At 35.3% G+C, this 22,374-nt stretch overlaps 1 protein-coding gene across 1 annotated transcript; it reads right to left on the reverse strand.

Annotated features, from left to right (window-relative positions):
- Positions 1-516: 516 nt before the first annotated feature.
- Positions 517-20,696, reverse strand: LOTGIDRAFT_238038 (hypothetical protein; the record flags this gene model as incomplete). Its single annotated transcript, XM_009048771.1, has 17 exons — positions 517-856; positions 1,117-1,265; positions 1,751-2,041; positions 2,392-2,718; positions 2,989-3,182; positions 3,362-3,623; positions 4,107-4,304; positions 4,510-4,725; positions 5,279-5,542; positions 5,983-6,207; positions 6,374-6,592; positions 6,992-7,189; positions 7,364-7,558; positions 8,237-8,372; positions 8,686-8,837; positions 18,175-18,336; positions 20,594-20,696. 17 exons carry the CDS (start codon positions 20,694-20,696, stop codon positions 812-814), a joined length of 3,336 nt encoding a protein of 1,111 aa, XP_009047019.1. The 3' UTR covers positions 517-811.
- Positions 20,697-22,374: the final 1,678 nt, after the last annotated feature.

Consider the following 22,374-nt stretch of genomic DNA (forward strand, 5'->3'; position numbering starts at 1 on the left):
TTGGAACAGATAATTGCTTAAACCAGAGAAGGACGGGTCAATTAACATTATAAAATTATGACAAAAATAAAAAAACATATACGAAAATACGAAAACAAAACCCCAAAACACAAATAACGTTCTAGATATTAGTCTATAACCAATATAAGACTCTAAAGCTTCAAGACATTAATACGATGTTATTGGGCGAAATTATACTTCAAGAAATTTACATTATTTTTGCAAGTTTATGCGATTTGATGAGTTACAAGTATGCGAATATAAGAAGTTAAATATTATATGATATAAACAGCAAATTTTAAATCACGTAAGCAATTTTTGGTAGGCTACCATAGAATTAACATACTAAGTTTGTTGAATTGTTGGATATTCCGTCTAATTTTGTATGAGCTTTACTAACTTGTATACCTTTATAAGATAGGGATCAAATCCAAAAACTCCTTCAAGCTGATGAGAACTGAGAGCATCAATAGTTCCTCAAAGTAATATATAACATAAAGGAAATATTAGTCGTCTCATTAATGCGAACGTGACAAGATGTGATAGTACAAGTAAAATATACTCCTGGCTATCCAAGAATGGTCAAAGCTTAATACTAATATGAAATATTATGAAACCCCTGTTAAATGTGGGAAATATGACGTGCACTCAAAGAACCTCAACCCAATGACTTGATGTGTTCTACATTCGTTACTCTCTTTACTTTAAACGCAGACAATGTCTTCCTAGATCCATACATCCACTCCTTGATAGATGATAATGATAATAAATGCACCGGGGTAATGTTCGTTGAATACTGACTAGTAACTTGTCACGGTCTGGCACTTAATGTTCTCCCTTCATTCTGGATTTGAATCTGAAAGGAAGAGTTGTACACCTTTAAAGATTATTTAACTTAAAGCGAAATGATATCCAGAATAGTGCAAATAGAAGTTATGAGTGCTCAAAATCATAATATATACATACCTCTTTCGAACAAAGTCAATGTGAAAATTACCACCGAAGAAATGCACGAGTGTAAAGTTGAAGTAGCCTAAATGTGCCAGAGGATATTTCAGTTCTTTAGCCGATTGGCATCACAAAGATCATTATGTATGCTGACATTAAGTTACTTACGCCAAAGACTTTATTCTCAAAAGCTGTATCCGTTATATTTTTTAATCTGGCTTTTCTCCACATACAGCATGTTATTGATACAATAATAATAGCACATACAAGGATGACAGCCGACACTGCTAGAGGTATTGTCAAATTGGATGACTTATCTGGAAGCAAAAGGAGAATGGTATAGTAAATAATCTGGCAACTTAACACAAAAGAGTTATCTCCCATAAACTATTATCTACCACCGTAGAGTTAAATGATATTATAAACATATATTGCTATGACAGAAAACAATATTAAATGGGAAAATGCAAATTTTCTACGACATTGCACCATATGCAAGCTTCATAATTTCATGAAAAATCGACACCTCAAAACTGTGATGTACTAGATAGTAATATTCTGGCAACTTAATTTAAAAACTTGATGGAGTTACGTCCCATATATTGGCGGGAAACACTGTGAGTAAACTGAAGAAAGAAAGGCCTATCTGAAATGATATTTGTGATATTTATGCCAATTTAGAAGACTACTGAACTATCTACAAGTATAGTCCTTGTGTGGTAAGGTAAGACCACTAAATGTCCCTTAAACTTTAACTGTTTGCCATGCACACTGGAGCTCTGTAATTAACAGGAAGCCTTACCTGACGAGTCAGTGATAAAGTGGATTGTACCAGACTGAACACGAGTTCCATTATTGAATACAATTGTTATAACAGCTACATAATTAGTAGCCTGTTTTAGACTAGGTATGGTATATTTATTTAAGGACGGTTTGGTTGTTACAGTGTTCACTGTAAGGGGCCGGTTGATTTCGTTGTATGTAATTTCCATCATTTGAATATTTGCAAGTTCATCTTTTGGTATGTTTCGCCATCTTATTGTCACTGACGTTTGGCCAACCTGAACATTCTCCAAGTAAAGAGAAAATTCACCTGAAAAATAAACGAAGATGGGAATTGAAAAATAAAGCTTTTACAGGTCAGTTGGTGATTCCAGCTTCTGATAGCTATTTTGACAGTTTTTTGGCTTCTGCAGTAGCCGATATCAGAGGCTGGAATGTAGTCAGATGTTTCGTTCTAGTGATCCAATATGAAAATTCAATTTCATTAGTGAGTTACAAATCACATGTGTCCCAAGCACTGACATGTGTTATCTTGAAATTGGACGCTAGTATGATGCAATCTTCAATTCGGATAATTAATGCCATGTACGTACATGTATTCAGGTATACAATACAGGTACCGGTACAGGTATTATAAAATAGTTAAAATTTAATAATTACCTTCATAAGCTTTCGTTTTGAAGACCAGATCTCTAGTAGGCACCATTGGTCTAGTACCTAAATTTGTTAGAGCTACCAGTCGGGCTCTGTAAATGCTCTCTGCTTGGAGCTCTGTCAATGTGTGGCTGGTTTCATGGGGTTGAAATTTGGTTGTTTGGTTCCAGGCGGTGTAATTATCTTCTCTGTATTCTATCTGAAGAGCTATAACATAGGTTACCCCTATCTTGGTCAAACTTTCCCAGCCCAGAACTGCTGTGTCAGCACCAACAGACAGTGGCTGTAATTCTAAACTAAACGCTGGTTCTCTGATTAATATTTCCGTTCTCACTAGAATACAAATTACAGATTACAAGTTGATGAAAATGGTTTAATCTGTGGACTTGGTAAAACTTTCAGAGCCCAGAAATACCCTGTCAGCACCAACAGACTGTTTCTTAGATAGAAATGAAAATGAACAAATATGGACAATACAAACACATTTACCAGAGCGTAGCCATTGAAAAGGCTAGAAAACCGCTTTTGAAAATCATGAAGTCTGAGGCCAGAGCAAGAAAGTATTAGACTGTATAGACAGGGTGATCTAGCACCTCCACTTACCACAGAAATCCCGATAGAACGAATAACCTTCATCACAGGCATAATGTAAAGATTTCAGTATTAGTTGACCAGAGGATGTAAATTCTACACTGTCTATATTCAGAACTACACTCTCGCTAGTGTTAAACAAACTGGACAAATCATCTAAAATAGTCTGTAGGGAGTTGTTCAAGCTTGCCAAAGATTCATCAGATCTGGAAGAAAGGAACAAAGATGCTAAAATTTAGTTTGTATAATATTTGAAAGAAAAAGTGGTATGTAATACATCATGATGTAAAATAAGACATAAAGAATGTACAATATGCAAAAGAAGCAAAGCTCCTATGCCTTTAATTTTATAAGTATCTTTGATTTTAATTGTTTCAAAAGGTACCTTCTAGGCACAGAGACACCGAAGTCGACAATGGTAGCATCAACATCTCTTCTACGTCTACTTCTGGTGGTTGAACAATGCATCACTGTATCAATCTCTAAACATATCGTTCGCTCATGTTCATTTAATCTTTTACACGAGGAATGCACCAGGCCCAATAACTCTTCCCGGAAAGAATTTTTGAACTGGTTTATTGGCTCCAAACAGTTCCTGTTAAAAATAGTCCTAACAACAGCCTCGACACTTTTTACAGGTCTTTTATCTGAAATAACAAAGAACCGGTGAGTGCATTCCACATACTCAGTTGTTTCAGAGTTCACAGTAATACATAGCAGGCCTTTTCTAAATTCTTTTATGCGTATCGGGGATACTGATAGCATAAATTTGCACCATTTCAATTTTCGATCAGACGTCTGTAATTCCACTAAATCTAAGAGTTTGACTAATCAGGAAGGGTCTTAGGTGATTAAGCAGTTTTGCGATTAGTGACATCACAAAAAACTTTTGTATTTGTGGAATTACAGGAACCATCCACGTCTGATTGAAAATTGGAATGGTGCAAACTGATACTCTCAGAGTCCCCGACACACATTAAAATGTAACATTATAATCCCTTTATTTGTCAACTCAGCAATCCTTTCGGAAAGTCCACATAGCTAGTTACATTATGTTGTGTAAACCGATTATCTGGAAAAGCATCTAGTCTGTTCGCTTTATATACACGTTCTCAATGAGGGTAGCTTACCTGGTGGACACATCCAAGCCTTACAACAATGATCTGGTATCTGCTGTAATCTACAACCTTGTCTAGGAGGCTCACTTGTGATATTACAAACTGGGCGACATTGCATCCTTCCTGATTCACAAGTACATATATTGTCACAACCTTCTCTAACTTGTTCCCCGTCTTTCAGAAGAGCTGTTCCATATCGACAACCGGAGGCTGAAATGGAGGCATTGATGGAAGTAAGTAAAAAAAAAAGTGTCACTGAATTATTCACACGGCTTTCAGACTTTCAAGATTTAAGTTAGTATCACTAGCACCAATAACGCAAGTGCAGCATTGGAGTTGGGAAACCACGTTTTCCATTTCAAATCCGTATATTTGTAGATCATGTTTGATGTTGGCGTTTAATAATGCTTCTTACGTTTTGGATGGCATTTCCACGAAGGACAGCATTCATTTTCCTTTTTTTCTAATTTTGGTTGTGGACACGAGGAAGAAGGCATCATTATGGTGTTTATTTGCGGGCAATTGTTTTCACAGGCCAGTTTCCCTGCTCTACATATACAGTCTCTTTCACATTCATCCAAATACGATTCTTCTTCATTCAATACCCTACCATTTATTATACAGGTTAAAGCTGTATTAAAGAAACATGACAATATTTTTATACATTAATACCATCGCCAATTATGATGGAATGAGTCTGGAAGTAAATCAATCTACTTTCTTTGACTAATGAAAGAAGGAAAGAAACAACCAATATATTATACAGGGATAACATCTTAGGTTTACTCGTTCGGATCCTTGCTACCATCAGGTCATTGGCCGAAACTCTTGGCATCGATCTTATCCGGATTATCCGTGGCCATTTATAGCTGGGTCGACTTGACTTGTGAGTGAAGATGAAATAATAGCGCTACGAAGAGAATATGCTACCAAAAAATGTTCAGGAAACAATAATGCCTATGATAGAGCAAATGGTAAATTAAACCATAAAAGTACTAATTGATCATAAAACTTACATTTGGCGAGTGTTTTGGCAGCTAGGAGAGCTTCTTTATCCGGCAATGCAGTGGTCGTGTCCGTTACACTGGCGTCATTATGGTTTCCAGAAATTCTTTGAATTGGGAAAATCTTGAAATAGTAAGTCGTATTGGGAAGTAGTCCTGAAATCGTTATGTAAGCTCTACTTCCAACAAGAAATGAATCCATCTTTTGAAAAAGAAGAGATGGTGAAGTAGATTCGTCTTCCTCAACTGGAGTGAGGTGGATGTGTTTTGGTGTCCAATTCGTGGGATTGCTCGACTCTTCAGCATCAGAAAAGAAAAGCTGATAATCTGGATACAATTCCTCTTCTTCCTCCTCAGTCCTCTGTCTCAAGGCATCAAAGGTAATGGTGATTGACTGGGGTGTATGAGAAGTAGCGTACACGTTTCTAATAGCGCTCATTAGATCTGTAATAATAAAATAGATCAACAATCATACTTCAACCTACATTTTTATTAGGTTTTAGCTCTTGAGTTCTTGATAAGCATTGTGGCGTGTGTCAGAGAGGCAGAACATGCTTACTCTTCCGGAAGGTCTGATGTCACTCTGCGATGGGGCCTGTCAACCCGACATCCTATTCTGCATATATCCAATTTAGCATATATTATTTGTTAACCTCATGCTACCTCCATAACCCAACGATTAGGGATGGATTTTGGATCGTTACAATTTGAAACTTTCGAAAATGGACATTCTTTCCATAAAAAGGAACCTAGTTTGAGTATTCTTCAATGATTATCATTAACGTTCTTGCTTTAGATTTCTAACCGCTATCTCACACTTCCTCTGTCGTGGTGTGGAACTGAACTGACATTTTAAATTTAATGAATCAATTAACAAATCATACCATTATCTCCTCGTTGACAAAAGAGTGTTTTACAGCAGTTGACAAGTCTATAATGTGGTTGACGACAGATGACGCTCGGTCTTAGTGGTAACGGTGGTGGTTCTTCAGGACAAGATGGCGAACATTCTACTGTCATATTCTTATTACACACACAAAGTTCACAATGATCACTGGTGAAAAATGATCCTCGTTTATGTGTACCATTAGCATAGACACAAATGTCCACTGAAAAGAGAGATCACTCAAGTAATCGGTCCCAGAAAGGGATTACTCCATCTATAAAGCAATTTTAATGAGAAAAAGCTTCAACACTATATCGTATTAGGTTAGTGATATGGGAAGAATAGCATAAATAGAGCAGATCTCAAATTAGAACGACATTAAAACCTACCTGGTTGGAGGCACTCGTAGATTTCACAACAACCATTTGGGGCGGGTCGCCTACTTGGTCGAGGACAATTTTCTGGCATTTCCGGTTCCTCGCAGAAATTATGACAAGTAGCTTGACCTTGGTGACATTCACAAGTTTCACATGTCTCTTCATCTTGCCATTCATAACCTTCAGTATACCTTCTTCCTCGATGCTCACAAAATGTGAGTCGTGGACTACCTGAAATTCAAATAAATATATGTATGCTTGATACTTTACAAGTGACTAGGATGGTCATTTCATTATTCTTCTTTCACAGATCTCTATATACAATTCAATATCTACTTGTAATTGTTCATTTGCTATGAAATTCATTACTATTCATGAACTATCGAGTATGCTTTGAAAACATACAATAGCTCAGTGTAGTAATAGCTGCTATATGTATTTGAATAAAAGACCCAAAATATTTAACATAGGACGCCAGTGATTTTTAACATTATGCTCTCTTGCATTTTTGTGGGGGTTGAGGTCCCCTTAGAGGTGGGGAATTGGTTCGACCAGTCCCTTTGGGAGTTAAGCAACTGGATATATGAAAGTCTGATACATGAGAAAGAAGCTACATGTGTTTGTACCTACCACATTCCCACTCTGGACAACATTGACCTTCTATTATATGTGAAACTGGTTTCGGACATTCTTCTGTTGCTTCCATCTCCTCACAGTGAGAAGGTAAAATACACGTTGCTTCACCATTACTACATGTACATTCTCTACATTCTCCTTGTTCAAATATTTCATTATGGATATATATAGTACCATTTACTGAACAGTTTGCTGAAAGAAAGAATGATTAACTAAAAGGCTAAGTAATTCAGACACTGCGATTAGGAATAAACCTAATAAGACATCAAGTAAATTGGGCTTGAGTTAGTACCATGCAAATCTTACCTGGATATTTGAAGGCGCTATAATGGTTGTTTTTATGTGAATATATGGATCAAAACTCACCCATTACTGTTTCACATTCTATTTCGGAGCAATTTCCTCTAGTTCTGATATCACAAGCTTCATTTGATGAGTTAGGACATAGGCTTGTGCAATCCAGCTGACCAGTTTTCAAACATAAACAGCTGTCTTCGTTATTGTTATTAAATGTTTGGCCAATTTCATATTCATTGCCAGCATGTTCACAATACTCTGCATCTACAAATGATAGGATCCAGGATACACAAACCCGATAGTATAGCGATCGATAAAAATATTTCATTAAATATTGGGGATGCTCATTGTGTTGATTGAACACATGTACGTTTCTCTATATGAGATGACATATCCAGTCAAATTGACAAGAAAGTATAGTTCTTTTCCCAATAATGGCATCAGCTTAACAGCTACATGAGTGATTTTAAGATGGACTGTGAATTGGATTGGTGCACATGTCCGTTTTTATACGCCCACATTATAATGTGGTCGAATTTTATCGTCGCCCCTTGTCCGCCCATCGGTCCGTCCGTCCACAATTGGCTTGTGAACGCAATAGAGACAACAGTTTTTATCTGATTTTAATGAAATTGGGTGTGATCATTTATATTATTGAGATCTTGGACATATTCGAATTTGACGATCTTTCGGTGAACGGTTTTTGAGTTATTGCCCTTGACTTATGAAAAACGCGTCAAAATTTGTTTGTGATTTTGATTGACGGAGTTGTCTTGCTTGTACGGAAATTTATCCCATCTGTAACATTGAAGTATAAACAAGATAACTTGAGCGGAATCTTGGACAAGCTCAGCTCATACTGCCTTTATTGAGACATAAGCACTGCTTTAATATGCTTGTATGGTATGATCTCCCAAACAGGCCTTGTAACATATCGATTACCTTTAGTTTTGATCATCAAAGTTTCCGTGATGTTACTGTACGAATCGTTAAAGGGAATATGCCAAACAGCAATCTTGATGAAGTACCATGTTGCTGGTTCCAGATCGACCAGTGTGTACTCTGCTTCGTCTCCAGTCTGTAATTTGAATTATAGTCATTGTCACTAATACAAGGAATATTTAATTCAACAACAACTACCAACAGAAAGACAAATCCTTGAAATAATTGGAGACGAAAGTTTAGGAGCTTATATATTATCGGTGGTTTGCAATTGACTAATATTTTCAAAGATAGACATTGTAGTAAATCATGGCTGAATAGTTCAAGATGTGGTAGAACTCTCAAACCTTCTTTGCTTCGATTCCTTGAAAGCGGACGAGAAAACAAACACCTTGCTAATACTGTGTGGAATCAAAAGGTTCTAGGTAATTACAAAACAATTATATTACCTCGATAGTCTTCCATAAAGTTAGATTGGAACTGTAGTTGTGAATCCTAGACATCAAACTGTATTCCAAAGTATAATTTGGTGGTGCAAATGGTTTCCATTGTATGGTCAATGATTTCTGTTTGATAGTAACGCCTCGTAGGTCATATTTACCTGCAATTACACAGAAATTAACTTGCATAAAATTTAGAGCTCACATTAAGTGGATCTAAAATGAGCTGGAATGTTTTGTTACAACATTGAATTGATGTCAGAACTAGCTATTGTTTATAGTGGCTAATATGAAAGTGGAATATGGTGATACAATTTGAATAGTGATGCAAGAATGATTTATGCAACTTATTTTGCTAAACATGCTTTCGGCTGCTAAAATTGATTTTGTTCACAGGAAATGCACTATATATAACATTATCAATAACCATTTGAACGTAACTTGAGTCATCCTACTGGTAGGTCACTAGATAATCTCAACAAGATAACGTTTCTCAAAATAATTGAAGGATTATCTTTTGAATTGGTTTTAGCATTTAAGGACGCCATTTGAAACCCCGAAAACATTTAATTCTCGACAATTGAATGAAAATAGAAGGTGTGATAAAATTATTAAACCCAGTGAGGTGGATCATGTCATAAAGGCTGGAGCTGTGAGATATTATATTTAAATTAAAGGATTTCTGAAGAAATATTTCAACCAGAAAATAAGACTATTCACTTGGTCTGCAATGTGTCAAGTCATTCCCTTTAAATTGATGTTTTAAGAAAAACGAACCGACATTCATTTTCGTGAGCCATCTACCATTCGGATATTCCATAGCTTTTGTCCTCGCTTGCTCTACATTAAGTTCATTTGGGAGGATTAAGTTAAAATGCTTCTTGATACTCGAAAAAGCTTAAGGTTTATATTAAGTTCGTTACAGCCTACATGCCCGTAATAATCGTAACTAGACTGGACTAGAAGGTTGTGTTGCTATCTTTAAATCTTGACATGACGTGATTTCTTGATTACAAAGAAATTGGATAGAAAAGGGATTGTTAAGATCTGAATTTCAAAAGGATTCAAGGCTGGCTTAACCTAATTGTAATGTAATCTCGTGTCAATATACAATGGTATTGTTATTATAATGTATAATGATAGGTCTGTACACATTCAACACCAGGCCATAGGTGGCTAGGTACATATAACAAAATGATTATACAAGTAAATCGAAAATCGTATAACGGTGGTGAGAGTCGCTATCGAAGGACTCTATAAGACTCTCTTATCTTCACCATCTGATGCAGGGTGCGATTTCATCTTGTAATAAAGATAATGGATAATTTTGGTGGAGAAATGAAAACAAATCGAAAGCAACTGTCCAAGAGCTGATTTCAACTTGAATCAATAGTGTATCTTATAGATTTCCCTTTTAATTTGTATTCTGTTGGTTGCTGGTAGTTGTGGTTTGTTGGTTGTATTTGGTTGATCAACATAATATTAGATTGACGATTGGGTAACCGGTTGATGTCTCATCTGATTAGCAATTGGTTGGATGGTTGGCTAGATGGTTGATGACTTGCATAAGGCGGATCCAGATTTGTCTGGTTTACTATTGACCTGGTCCTTTCCTCTGATGGATTGAAATTAATGGGTTTCGTATTGGTTATTGAGTTCATTGGTTGTTATACCAAATATATATTGGGTTGACAGGTATAAATTATTGATACCTGGTTAGAGTTGGCGTTGTTTAGTGTTTCGATGGCTCTGGTTGTCTCCAAGTATGTGAATGAAGATAAGATATATTTGTACTGGAAAATGACATGAAGATTCTCTTGGTTGACTTGGTTTTCGGTCTGAAGAACGATTGGTATAGTCTTCCAAGTTAAAACCTTAAAGATAGGTGGTGATACAAGTGACCCAGCATTATAGTCAATTCTAAATTATAATTATATTGCTCATTTGGCGTTAAGTAATTAAATTCATTATCATTGTTAGATCCGTAAAATATTATTGATATGAAACGAACACGTACACTCATTTCAAGTGCAAACCATTATGAAAGAAAACTACGAGTAGTTGTTTACTAAACAAACTCGATGCAACAAATATTGACATTATACAGTGACGTAAGGTGTATATTTAACTTAATGAAGTAGTTTAAAATTGGCGTGGGAGACAATATATAGTGCAGGTAAAAATGTTCTAAATAACGTTTTACATTTCAACTCGTACCTGTACTTTACTGTAATTTTCATTTAAAACGAGAGAAGTAACTTTCAGTTGTCCAACATGAACTCTACAAACTATAGACGGTGGACGTGAGATGATGTCTACGGCTGAGGAAATACAATCCAATGTAGTAATCATTACGTATTTTTTCAAAATCAATCCCTTTAAACTCTTTGATGTTTAAATTGTGCCACCTGCACTCGAATTATGGTATTGTGAAATGAAACGTGACGAAGTATTGTTCACTAGGATCAGTCAACGGAAAAGTTCACTGACAACCAGATTGCAGAATTAAAACAGAAAATAAATTGAAAGAATAAATAAAGTAATAAGAGATTACTTATTGACGCTAACTCGATATATCAACGTATAAAACATGAAACAAATGCTCTACTTTCAGTTTTTACTTCCTAAAAAATATCTTAACTTTGTTAGTACTATTGCAACAGGGCTTGAATTTTGTTTAAATTAAGATTACAATCTGCTTGTCGTGGAAAGCAAAAAAAAAACCCAGTTCCTTTCAGATTGAATCCAAATCTCGATTTGATTAATGGTCTGAAATAGCTGAGCTTAAAAATATGGAAAGCTCTTGTTTTAATTTCCATGACCTTCTTTGCTGTAAAATATTAGTAATGGGGCCTTAAAAGTTGTAAGAGTAAACATTAAGGGTCACCAGTGTCTTGTGGGCTGATTTGTAAACTCTAACTGTGTTCAATCATAATCATCGCTAAATCACATGAACAATAATAGGTACAAAAGAGAGACGTATTTTTTATACGATATGTCAACATTTACTCGAGGGTATTGAGTACCCTTGATATTTCTGGTTACAGGACCTTTTGATCAAATTATAGATTGTGGTGTCACCATGGAATACTGAAGAGAACGCCTCGTTTAGCCAATAGTGCCTGTTATCTGATATCTGACCGTCAGCATCGATGTGTTGAGTAGATCACGGCTTTCCGTTTGAATCTGAGATTTAAGAAGATGTACACTCAATCATAACTAACTTCTGCTGGTTATTCAACAATTATTTTGTAGAGAAAACTGATATATTGATATACTGTTGAGTGTGAAGACATTAACAAGTCTGAGATATCGCAGACTTCAACGGGTTTAAAAATGGCGAGAGATTTAGTTACAAGGTAATCATGGACTATGGTCGGTAGAATGTTTTGATCAAAAGATAATAAAAAGTGTTTGAATGAATCTGTTTGTATTTTGTTATACTACTGGCACGTTACACATCGTACTAATCACTATCATTAACCGCAATTTCAACCTCAACTTTTCAATATTATTGCAGAAATCAAAACCTTTTAGATTTAATTTGACACAACGCCTGCTTAAATAAAACTTAAAATTTGACAGGCAGATCTTGGCACTGATCAATTCGACTTCGTATCATAATGTAATAGTATAAAAGTACTTTCGACTTTGACAGCATTGTCCAACTCTCCATTAGACAAGACACACTGATACTGCTTTGAGCTTGATCTTACGACTCAACACTTGGGTGGAGCTATCATCTTTACTATAAATACCTATAAGTATATTTTTACTTTGAACACTATGTCAGAGAACCAAAATTTCCCCTATATAGAATATCACACTGTGACAGCAGAATCTACAAATGACAGTGCTCTTGCTCTTGTCTGAAAGAAGTCAAATACCAAGACGATATATCCAATACTCTCGATCACATCAACAGTTTTAAAGTAGTTTACATATGCTAGATGGAGCTACCCATTTCCTTGCTTCAAACTGAACAAAAAATAAGTTATAATAGAGATGAAGAAGACTCGTCGGTGGTCGTCTCTTAATTGTTCGTTTTGTGAGCACATTGTCAATACACTGGCAGTCAATTAGTGATGAACCCACGCCCCTCTCAAATACCTACTATTTACATTTCTTAATACTGATATTCACAGGATATATTTTCAGAAAAATTGAAGAATGTCATAAAATGAGACAAATATGTTTGTCTGGAAGTATGCATTGCTAATTATGAAAGAAGCTGCGATCCTCGGGAAAGCACATTTTGATAAAGAAGCTACTCATTACTATCGCTAACGAATCGTGAAGTCATATCATAAATGGATTTCTTGCCATTTGACAACATCAACAAAGAAAAGGCTATAATCTGCATATTCTGGCGAAGATGTCCATTGACAGATGTAGCTCTAGAGATGTTATATAATATTTTGAAATTAAAAAGGAGTAATGTAAAGGAGATTAAGAATGTCAGATTGGTAGTGTAAGTCTTTTTAAGATGCTTGAACTTTTCCAAAAAAAGTGTGTTGACTTTGGATATTTGTCCCCTTTTTATGTGTACCTTTAGTGACAGTTTTAAATCATCTTTTTGGACATGCCATTTCCCTTTCTAAAAAAGTGATTTGGCATCCTAGAATACAGTCTGTAACATGTATGTTGCAGTCTATTGCATGTGAGAATATGTTGAAATAAAGCACTGGCCCCGGGACACACTCTAAAGTTAATATATTGCTGTGTGCATGGTGACAGAACCAAATAGTTAAAACAATGTTACATTAACAGTCTGTATAATAATTGTTTAGTGCCAAACCAAGGAATGCAGACGTTCTTCATTAGCAAAGTTGACTTTTAACATAGCCAGTTGGTGAAAAATCCACATGTCAATGAAATATGCTGGCAGTTTTTACCAGAAAACATTAATTACCTTTCAACTTTACAATTCCTTCCGTGTAATATTGATTGTAAGAAAAATAGTTATTTGAATAGACGAAATGTATATAGACACATTTCTCCATATATTAATACAACAAAAAGCTGAAAGTTTGTTTAAATTAACAATATGACACTCTGTGAAATTCTGCCTTGTGCAATATATAGGGCCTATTGTTTCAACTACGTTGAATAAATTTCTATATAATAACTTAGAAAAAAATCATTGTCTTTTGGGTATTAAAATCTAGTTGCAGATGATACCAAAAGCGGCCCGAAGATCTTGATAATAGGAATTCTCATTTAGTTTGCGGAAAAAGTTATTCGTATTACCTACTCACACCAAATGATTCATAGACACACCACTGTTGGTTCTTCCAACAAGTAAGGCAACTCTGGTACATGTATGGCTTCAGTACTCTTATTACATACATTGGTTATCTGCTTTTCAATCAAAAGATCATCTGCCTTTAACTCATCATTTTCTAAGACGTTATCAATATCTATATTAGGATGAGTATAAACATTCTAAAATTATCAATAATATTTATGATGTACCTCGATTTAGAAACATACAGGGTTAACTCGGGACGAGGCAACAATCTAAATATTGAACTTCCTGGCTTCTGTCTTTGATAAAACATCCAATATTACTCCAAGACTTCAAAACTTGTAGACTAAATGGATTTCTGTTTTTGTATTAAATGATTATTCTCATACAAGTGTGGCTGTTCGATTGAACTAGATCATAATACACCTACGTTTCCATTTTTATTATAAAGAGAACAAGATCATTTCTGTACTTTAATAAAGAGCAATCCGAATGAAATGCAAATCTGGATGTTTCGTTTCGTATTTTTCTGCGGCTTAATACATTTGCCATCCATGATCTGACCATTTTCTGTAAAATTGTAACCGAGTTGCATAAAAAATTATGTCATGCGAAGTTGCTAACCAATCAAATACTATTACAAGTGGTCTTCAGGAAATGTTTTATTGAACAGATCATTTGATTGGTTGAATATTAAATGAACAGCAGATCAATAAAAAATTTGTCGGATCATGGATTGCATGTGAAATAGCCCCATTCACTAACTAAAATATGTTTGGCGTTTGTGTTGCAAGGTCAATTACATCGATAGGTCATATAAATTGAATTGTATTCATAACATAAAACTATCTATTAATATGTTTTGAATTCAAATAAATCGGGTGTGGTTATATCCCTTAATAACTTAAGAAAAGGAGCTTTGACCTTCACCTTGATTGAAAAATTTGGTAGAATTTCAATAGTTTGCTTGAAGGCAACTTGTTGAGGAGTATAATTCGTTCAGAACTTGAAATACCTTTGAAATGTGATTCAATAAAGAGTTCATTGTGAATATTAGAGGTGTGATGATCACTATAAATAAATACTGTCGAGTGTTAAGTCGGTTGCTATGAAAAAAGGCGCGATCTGTCAATCCGTCTGCTCAGTTTTGTTTAAAGAAAGATGCAACAGTAAACAAGGCAGATATAACTGATGTGACATTAATATCAAGGACAGAGTTTAAAGGCACGATGACTGGGTTTGTCAACTAGATATCCCTTCAAGAGAGCCCACATAACTACTATTCATCCATTGGTGATTTTAACAAATATCAGGATCATACGGATCAACGAGTATGCTTTTTTTAATTAGAATATGTTCAATACAATGCAATAAGATTACTTAAATCACACTGTGCCATTGACTGAATACTGTCAATATCTAAATCATCCCCCGTCTTCATTAGCTTACATGGTGCAGAAAAGTAGGAGTACAACTCCACTCATTTCATTTCATTTCTAAATCAACCCGACTGCCAATCCAACAAGATCAAGTTCCCATAATACTATCGATATGCAAGTCTTGATTATTTGGATGACTCGAAACTCGATTTCTACACCAAAGTCAAGGAGAAAAAAAAATCATCATGATCATCAAGTATCCTCTTTATAAGAATATTATATTACATAAGAAGATGTAAGAACCTTTTTACGTGATAACTGACAAATTTTATGCATATCTTATTAACTTTAAACGGATTTAATTCACAATTCTTTCCATGAGTTTACTTTGAATTTAAATATATTTATATCGCATTATATTTTTTTACACCTGAGCATTTGAGTTAACAATTTAAGTAAATAGAAACGAGAGGCTATAATGAATTTGTCTATATTGCCGAAAGCGTATAAGTTATTCAAAAGAATAGATAAAGTACTCCATACAGACTCGACTTCAGAATTCTTACTTTTAGAGTAGACCCGCAGCTACTTCCTTTATGTAAGGGTACTAGAACAGCTTTGAAAAATATGCGTCTTGAAATTGCCCAAAGTTCTTTGGTAACGTGGGACGTACGTCAACTATTTACTATAGAATCAAAATCGCTTCAAATTCGACGCTTTTAGGTAGTTTACCAATCGTGTCCACTATGCTTAAACACTAATAGTATTATAATCAGACAAATTTTAGTACATTAAGTACTATACATAACTGTTGAGAAATAAGGCTGGCCCAGCTTTGTCGACACCAACTTTGGTTTTGGATTCAGCATTTATTGCAATCGTGGCTAATTTTGATTTACCGAATGAAACTTGTGATATGTCGAGGGTTGAAGGTTTTCTCATCGTGATATAAGAAATCTGCCAAATTTCCCTGTAGTCTTATAGTTTATTTCTACAGTCTTTTAACATAAATAATACTTCCTTCATGAAGATTGAAAGAAGGCATTTGTATAAGGAGAGGTTACATTCTTATATCTGAGGAATATGACTTCAAGCATGCAATGAATAGTGCAAATCCATCAAGTATACTAAGGTGTAAAATTGCCTCCCGCATTGCTCAGAGATACTCAGGACATTTTCGTCAATGCAAACTATGGCATGATAACTTTCAGTTAATATGACGTCGCTTTAATCGTTTGTAAAGGGGCACTTCTGGAAGAGTTTTAGAGCATGTGTTCTGCGGCACACCTATCATTTAAAAGTCATTACTTCATGCAAGATATCAAATTTCGTGTAAAACTGTTAATTAACAGTTAATAAGGTAAATAACATGCTATAGTTTGTATTTCACCATCCGGTCTGGTTTATAAATAATGCCAGTATCCAGGTGCCGTTAGTTTTGTTTCTATTCAGTTCTCTGACAGTGAAGGTAAGATCATGTATCCTGATAAATTCAAATTCTGGCTGAAAAACCAAGAAGCAGAGATGTTTTTTTTTTAGATTGTTTGAAAAGTGAGGTTAATTTATTAGTTTAGAAGAAGTTTATTTTTCTTTGATTCACAAACCAGCTTCAGGCAAATTCACATCTGGCAGTATAGCATACAGTATGTAGGAAGATAGACAAGGATACGATGCTGATCAGAAATTCTATTTGCTCTTGTTTAACTTTATAATTGTTTCTTGAAAGCTTTTGGATAATATACTGAATCTTCTGAGTCGACCATTTTGGCCAATTTGACCTATATCCCAAACATCAATGCTTTTATGGTTTTCTTTAATAGATTATCTCATTCAAGCCGATTTCTACTCACCCAGCAAAATATTTTAATTAAGATTCTTCACCTAGAGTATTTGAAGAATTTGTAACGACTGTGATTGTAAAATAACAAACAAGTGAAGGTCGGTATTTGTTTTCAACATTGATTCATTGTTACCTGTCTAAAAATATAATTGGTTCAAAATAAATCGAATAGTTCGTAAACTAAAATTACGTTATATACCGTAAGACAGATTTAGAGTACTCTTTCAGACGACAGACAAATACCTTCCACAAAAACTATTTCAGAAGGACATGTGTACAGAGGAACTTCTTTCTTATGTTACCATGTTAGAAGAGCAGTCACTACATAAGCTTACATTATATATACATGCTCATAAATATATAAACAAGAATGCAGGAAAGGTGGTAAGCATGCTACTGGTGACTTTTTACTGAGGGTCAGTCATGAATCAAACATTTGACCACAAGTTGGGTCCGTTTCTTGAATGCGAATGTCATGGGGTCTATTTTATTATAACCCCTTGCTTCTGGCCATTTAATCGCAGAATGTCTTTCTCCTCTGAATTCATTAGTTAAAAATTTGTCAAAGTACAATTAGTTCGGATTATATTTTTGTCCTCCATAATGTATTAGACGGTGCCAAATTATTATCTCAGTCAACTTATGAGTTGAACCGATGTTATGAATTTATCAACAACTCGGCCACGATAACCCGGAACTAAGATGTAATATGACGAAGAAGTGCCAAATTATTGCATCAAAAGCCGGAATTAGAAATCTTCAGATACAAATCGTGTGAAAAAAAAATCGAAACTCAGATATAACGACTAAGAAGAAAGATATCCACTGTAAATGATGAATAGGGCAAGAATAACTGGTCGAACACTGTCAGTTTGAATTTAAGTGTCATTCCTGACCCTTATAGTATGATTCACAAACTCATTACGCTCAAATAATTGTTATTTTTCTTGAGCCCGTATGATGGCTCTGAAGTTTGTCAGATCATGGACCAGGATGTGGTTGAAATTGAACAATGGATAGAGACCACCTACCTTTACAAACACCTCGCCCTTCCTCTCCATTCTCATCTAGACATGTATATCCCAATTCCGTATCACAATATACACTCACGTCACCTCCACAGGCTTCCCCAGCTCTAGCAGGACAACATCCCTCATTTGCAGGTATCCGTTGCCTGTCACCTGGACATTGTCCTGTAGAGGGTTCACATAATAGTTCACATGTTACCAGGTAGATATAAGTTAAGTAAAATACAGGTATTACTTTAGAGTACATCCGTATATTCCAGGTATAGATCATTAAGTACTCATAAAGATATGATATTAAATACTCTTTCGAATCGATCTGAAATGTTGATGAAACTCCACCCAAACTACCATCCTATAACCTTACACCCAGCTTTTATGCAGCGTATCCATTAGTCCAACAGAGATTGTAATAAAACGTACGTGTGTGTCACATTATATTTAAGTGTATAGTATGAATACACAAACGTAAAATGATCCAGCCATTGAAGAAAAGAGTTATTTATAGTTGAATATGAAGAAAGGCCAGGAGAGGTTCACATTCAGTGTTGGACATCTCGACTCAAGTGTTAAAAGAATTAAGAAGATCGCGAGTCGTCATGTGTACACCTTTTAATAAGTTCATTGTTCAGATAATATAGAAAACTCGCCAGTCATTTCAATAACTTCTGGGTCATTTACTCGTGCTTCAAGACTGCCGAAACATTTACTTTTCCTATTTGTCGAACAACTAAAGGACAACAAAACAAAGAAAGCGTCAAAACTGCGGGATTTAGAAAGTGTGATTTCGCGTGAAAAGTCCAAACATTAGGCACAAAATTTACACAATCATTTTCGTGAAATTCCACGCTCTGATCAGTGGGCTGGTCTGAGGTGCATGCTACATTCATTGACCAATGGCTAGTAATCTTGAACGGACACAATGCTTTCGTTTACATGACGTGATATTTGCTCAAAATATATCACATCTTCTTGAAAAATTTTCAACAATCCGACAGCTGGGGAAAACAATTGTAGCTTCTTTCAAAGAACTATTTCTTTCTTAACCAGGGTAAAAAAGTGAAAAGTTTCAAAAGAAATCTCAATCCTGTTAGATGTATTACTAATATGATAAATTTATCAGTCAGATGAACTATTTTAAAGATAAAACAACTTTAAATCTCCAGGAACTTTTCTCATCTTTTAGATCGGGTTGACATTCTTCAACTTTTGATCCAAAATCAAAACGTTTTCTGACATGATTGCAACCACGGGTAAACCTTTTTGTAGCTGACTGCTATAGAATTCTAGAATACAATCGACAGCAAACTTGTTAACTTGACAGCCCTGGCTTCCGTGAACACTATCCCTAATTCTATGAAATACAGTAAATGGCAAAACTTCTGATGTTCTGAAACACAATTGACAGCAAATATTTCTGACCTGACTGATCTGACGTTCTGGATAACATCTCTTATGTTCTATAGAAGACAATCGACGGGAAACCTTTGACATGACTACTCTTTTGTTCTGAAATAAAATCGACAGCATACCTTTGACATGACTGCTCTAACGTTCTAGAAGACAATCAACAACAAACCTTTGCCATGACTGCTCTAACGATCTAGAAGACAATCGACAGCAAACCTTTGACATGACTGATTTAACGATCTAGAAGACAATCGACAGCAAACCTTTGACATGACTGATCTAACGATCTAGAAGACAATCGACAGCAAACCTTTGACATGACTGCTCTAACGATCTAGAAGACAATCGACAGCAAACCTTTGACATAACTGCTCTGACGTTCTGAAATACATTCGACAGCATACCTTTGACATGACTGCTCTAACGTTCTAGAAGACAATCAACAACAAACCTTTGACATGACTGGTCTAATGATCTAGGAGACAATCGACAGCAAACTTTTGACATGAATGATTTAACGATCTAGAAGACAATCGACAGCAAACCTTTGACATGACTGATCTAACGATCTAGAAGACAATCGACAGCAAACCTTTGACATGACTGCTCTAACGATCTAGAAGACAATCGACAGCAAACCTTTGACATAACTGCTCTGACGTTCTGAAATACATTCGACAGCATACCTTTGACATGACTGCTCTAACGTTCTAGAAGACAATCAACAACAAACCTTTGACATGACTGCTCTAACGATCTAGAAGACAATCGACAGCATACCTTTGACATGACTGATTTAACGATCTAGAAGACAATCGACAGCATACCTTTGACATGACTGCTTTAACGTTCTAGAAGACAATCGACAGCAAACCTTTGACATGACTGCTCTAACGTTCTAGAAGACAATCAACAACAAACCTTTGACATGACTGCTCTAACGATCTAGAAGACAATCGACAGCAAACCTTTGCCATGACTGATTTAACGATTTAGAAGACAATCGACAACAAACCTTTGACATGACTGCTCTGACGTTCTAAAATACAATCAACAGCATACCTTTGACATGACTGCTCTAACGTTCTAGAAGACAATCGACAACAAAACTTTGGCATGACTGCTCTAACGTTCTAGAAGACAATCGACAGCAAACCTTTGACATGACTGATCTAACGATCTAGAAGACAATCGACAGCAACCTTTGACATGACTGCTCTAACGTTCTAAATTGTAATCGACAGCAAACCTTTGACCTGACCTGGCTTTGATGTTCTGAAATACACAATCCAAGGCAAACCTTTGACCTGACCTCTTTGACGTTCTGGAATAAAATTGACAGCAAACTTTTTAACAAGACTGTTCTGATCTTCAGGAATACAATCGACAGCAAACCTTTTTGACAAACTGTTTTGGCGTTCTGGAATGCAATCGACAGTAAATCTTTGACCCAACCGCTCTGACGTTCCAGAGAAAAAAGGGCAACAAACCTTTTGACCTAACGGATCTGATGTTCTAGAATATGATCTGTTGCAAACATAACTGTTCTAACGGTCTGGGACTATTGGCAAATGTTCTGGTAACACATGCAAATGTTTTTCATAGTGATAAGAACAATTAATTAACAATTCCAGTGTTCTGGAGTATTGTACTGCAGAGAGTATTGTTGGTATAGAGTAGAAAGGAATCGTACAGGATGTAAACTTTTTATGTCAATCAACATTCTTTGAGAAACCCCGGGAGGCAGAATAATATCTAAACAATGTTTAATAGACAACCAGGGGGTGAACACATTTTATTACATAATTATTCTAGGGTAATAACCTATATTATAATAATTGTTATTCTCCAAAATAAACTTTTATTGTGAATGGTGATAGCCTGCCTTGTGTAGTTCTAAAGTATGAAATTAACAGATATAAAGTATGGTCTACTTTTCTGCACATTAAAGACGGACAATGCTATACAGTGAACAATGAAGAAGAAGAAGCCTTCTCTTACAATGTCTATGGACATTTAATGCATAAAATGAAATTGAAATTTGTATAAAAGATTAGAGTGATAGATTAGAATATGTGTGAACACGTACGTACTATCTTGTATCTGGATCGGTAATGATCACTTACCAATGCACATGTAAAGGTGACCGACTGGGTCAGGGTGACGCCTACTTTGCCATCAAACACTATACAAAAACTAACTGATATCTTTAATGTAAATATGGAATTTGAATAGTCGCTTTCTTTCCTAGTCTTTGTTAGAGTCAAATGATCTATTATAGTTCTTCATAATCTTCTCTTTTTTTCGTTTTCACACATTTGATGTACGGGGTAAGGTAGTACAGAAATATACCCTTGATCTATAGGCAGACCTATTTTTATTCTACGTATAGGTCCAGTTGATAAGGTGACAATATTTATCAAGGGATAGTGTCGTAAAATGATTCCCTTTATCAGTTTAATTCCAGCTACAACCTCATTGGAATTGGGCAATAAGGTAATGATATCGACAAAATTTGCAAAAATTTTGTTTCATGTAGTAAATTCTAGTGGTTTTAAAACAGGTTTTCATTAATCGCAGAGCAATTTATATGATTTTGAAAAAGTTCTACAAATTAGTAGTAGGCCTAATTTTTACCTAGACCATTGTCTGATCATATCGATCGGTGCTAAAATTATTAATAAAAATGTCCATGATTAAATTATTATCTGGTTGCTATATGCATATATATACATTAAACCTAAAAGGGAGACACAGTGGTACAAATTGGATTAATGCGATCAGAATTTGCCTTCC

This window comes from Lottia gigantea (genome assembly GCF_000327385.1).
Source record: "Lottia gigantea unplaced genomic scaffold LOTGIsca_128, whole genome shotgun sequence".
In the NCBI taxonomy this organism is placed as follows: Eukaryota; Metazoa; Mollusca; class Gastropoda; family Lottiidae; genus Lottia; species Lottia gigantea.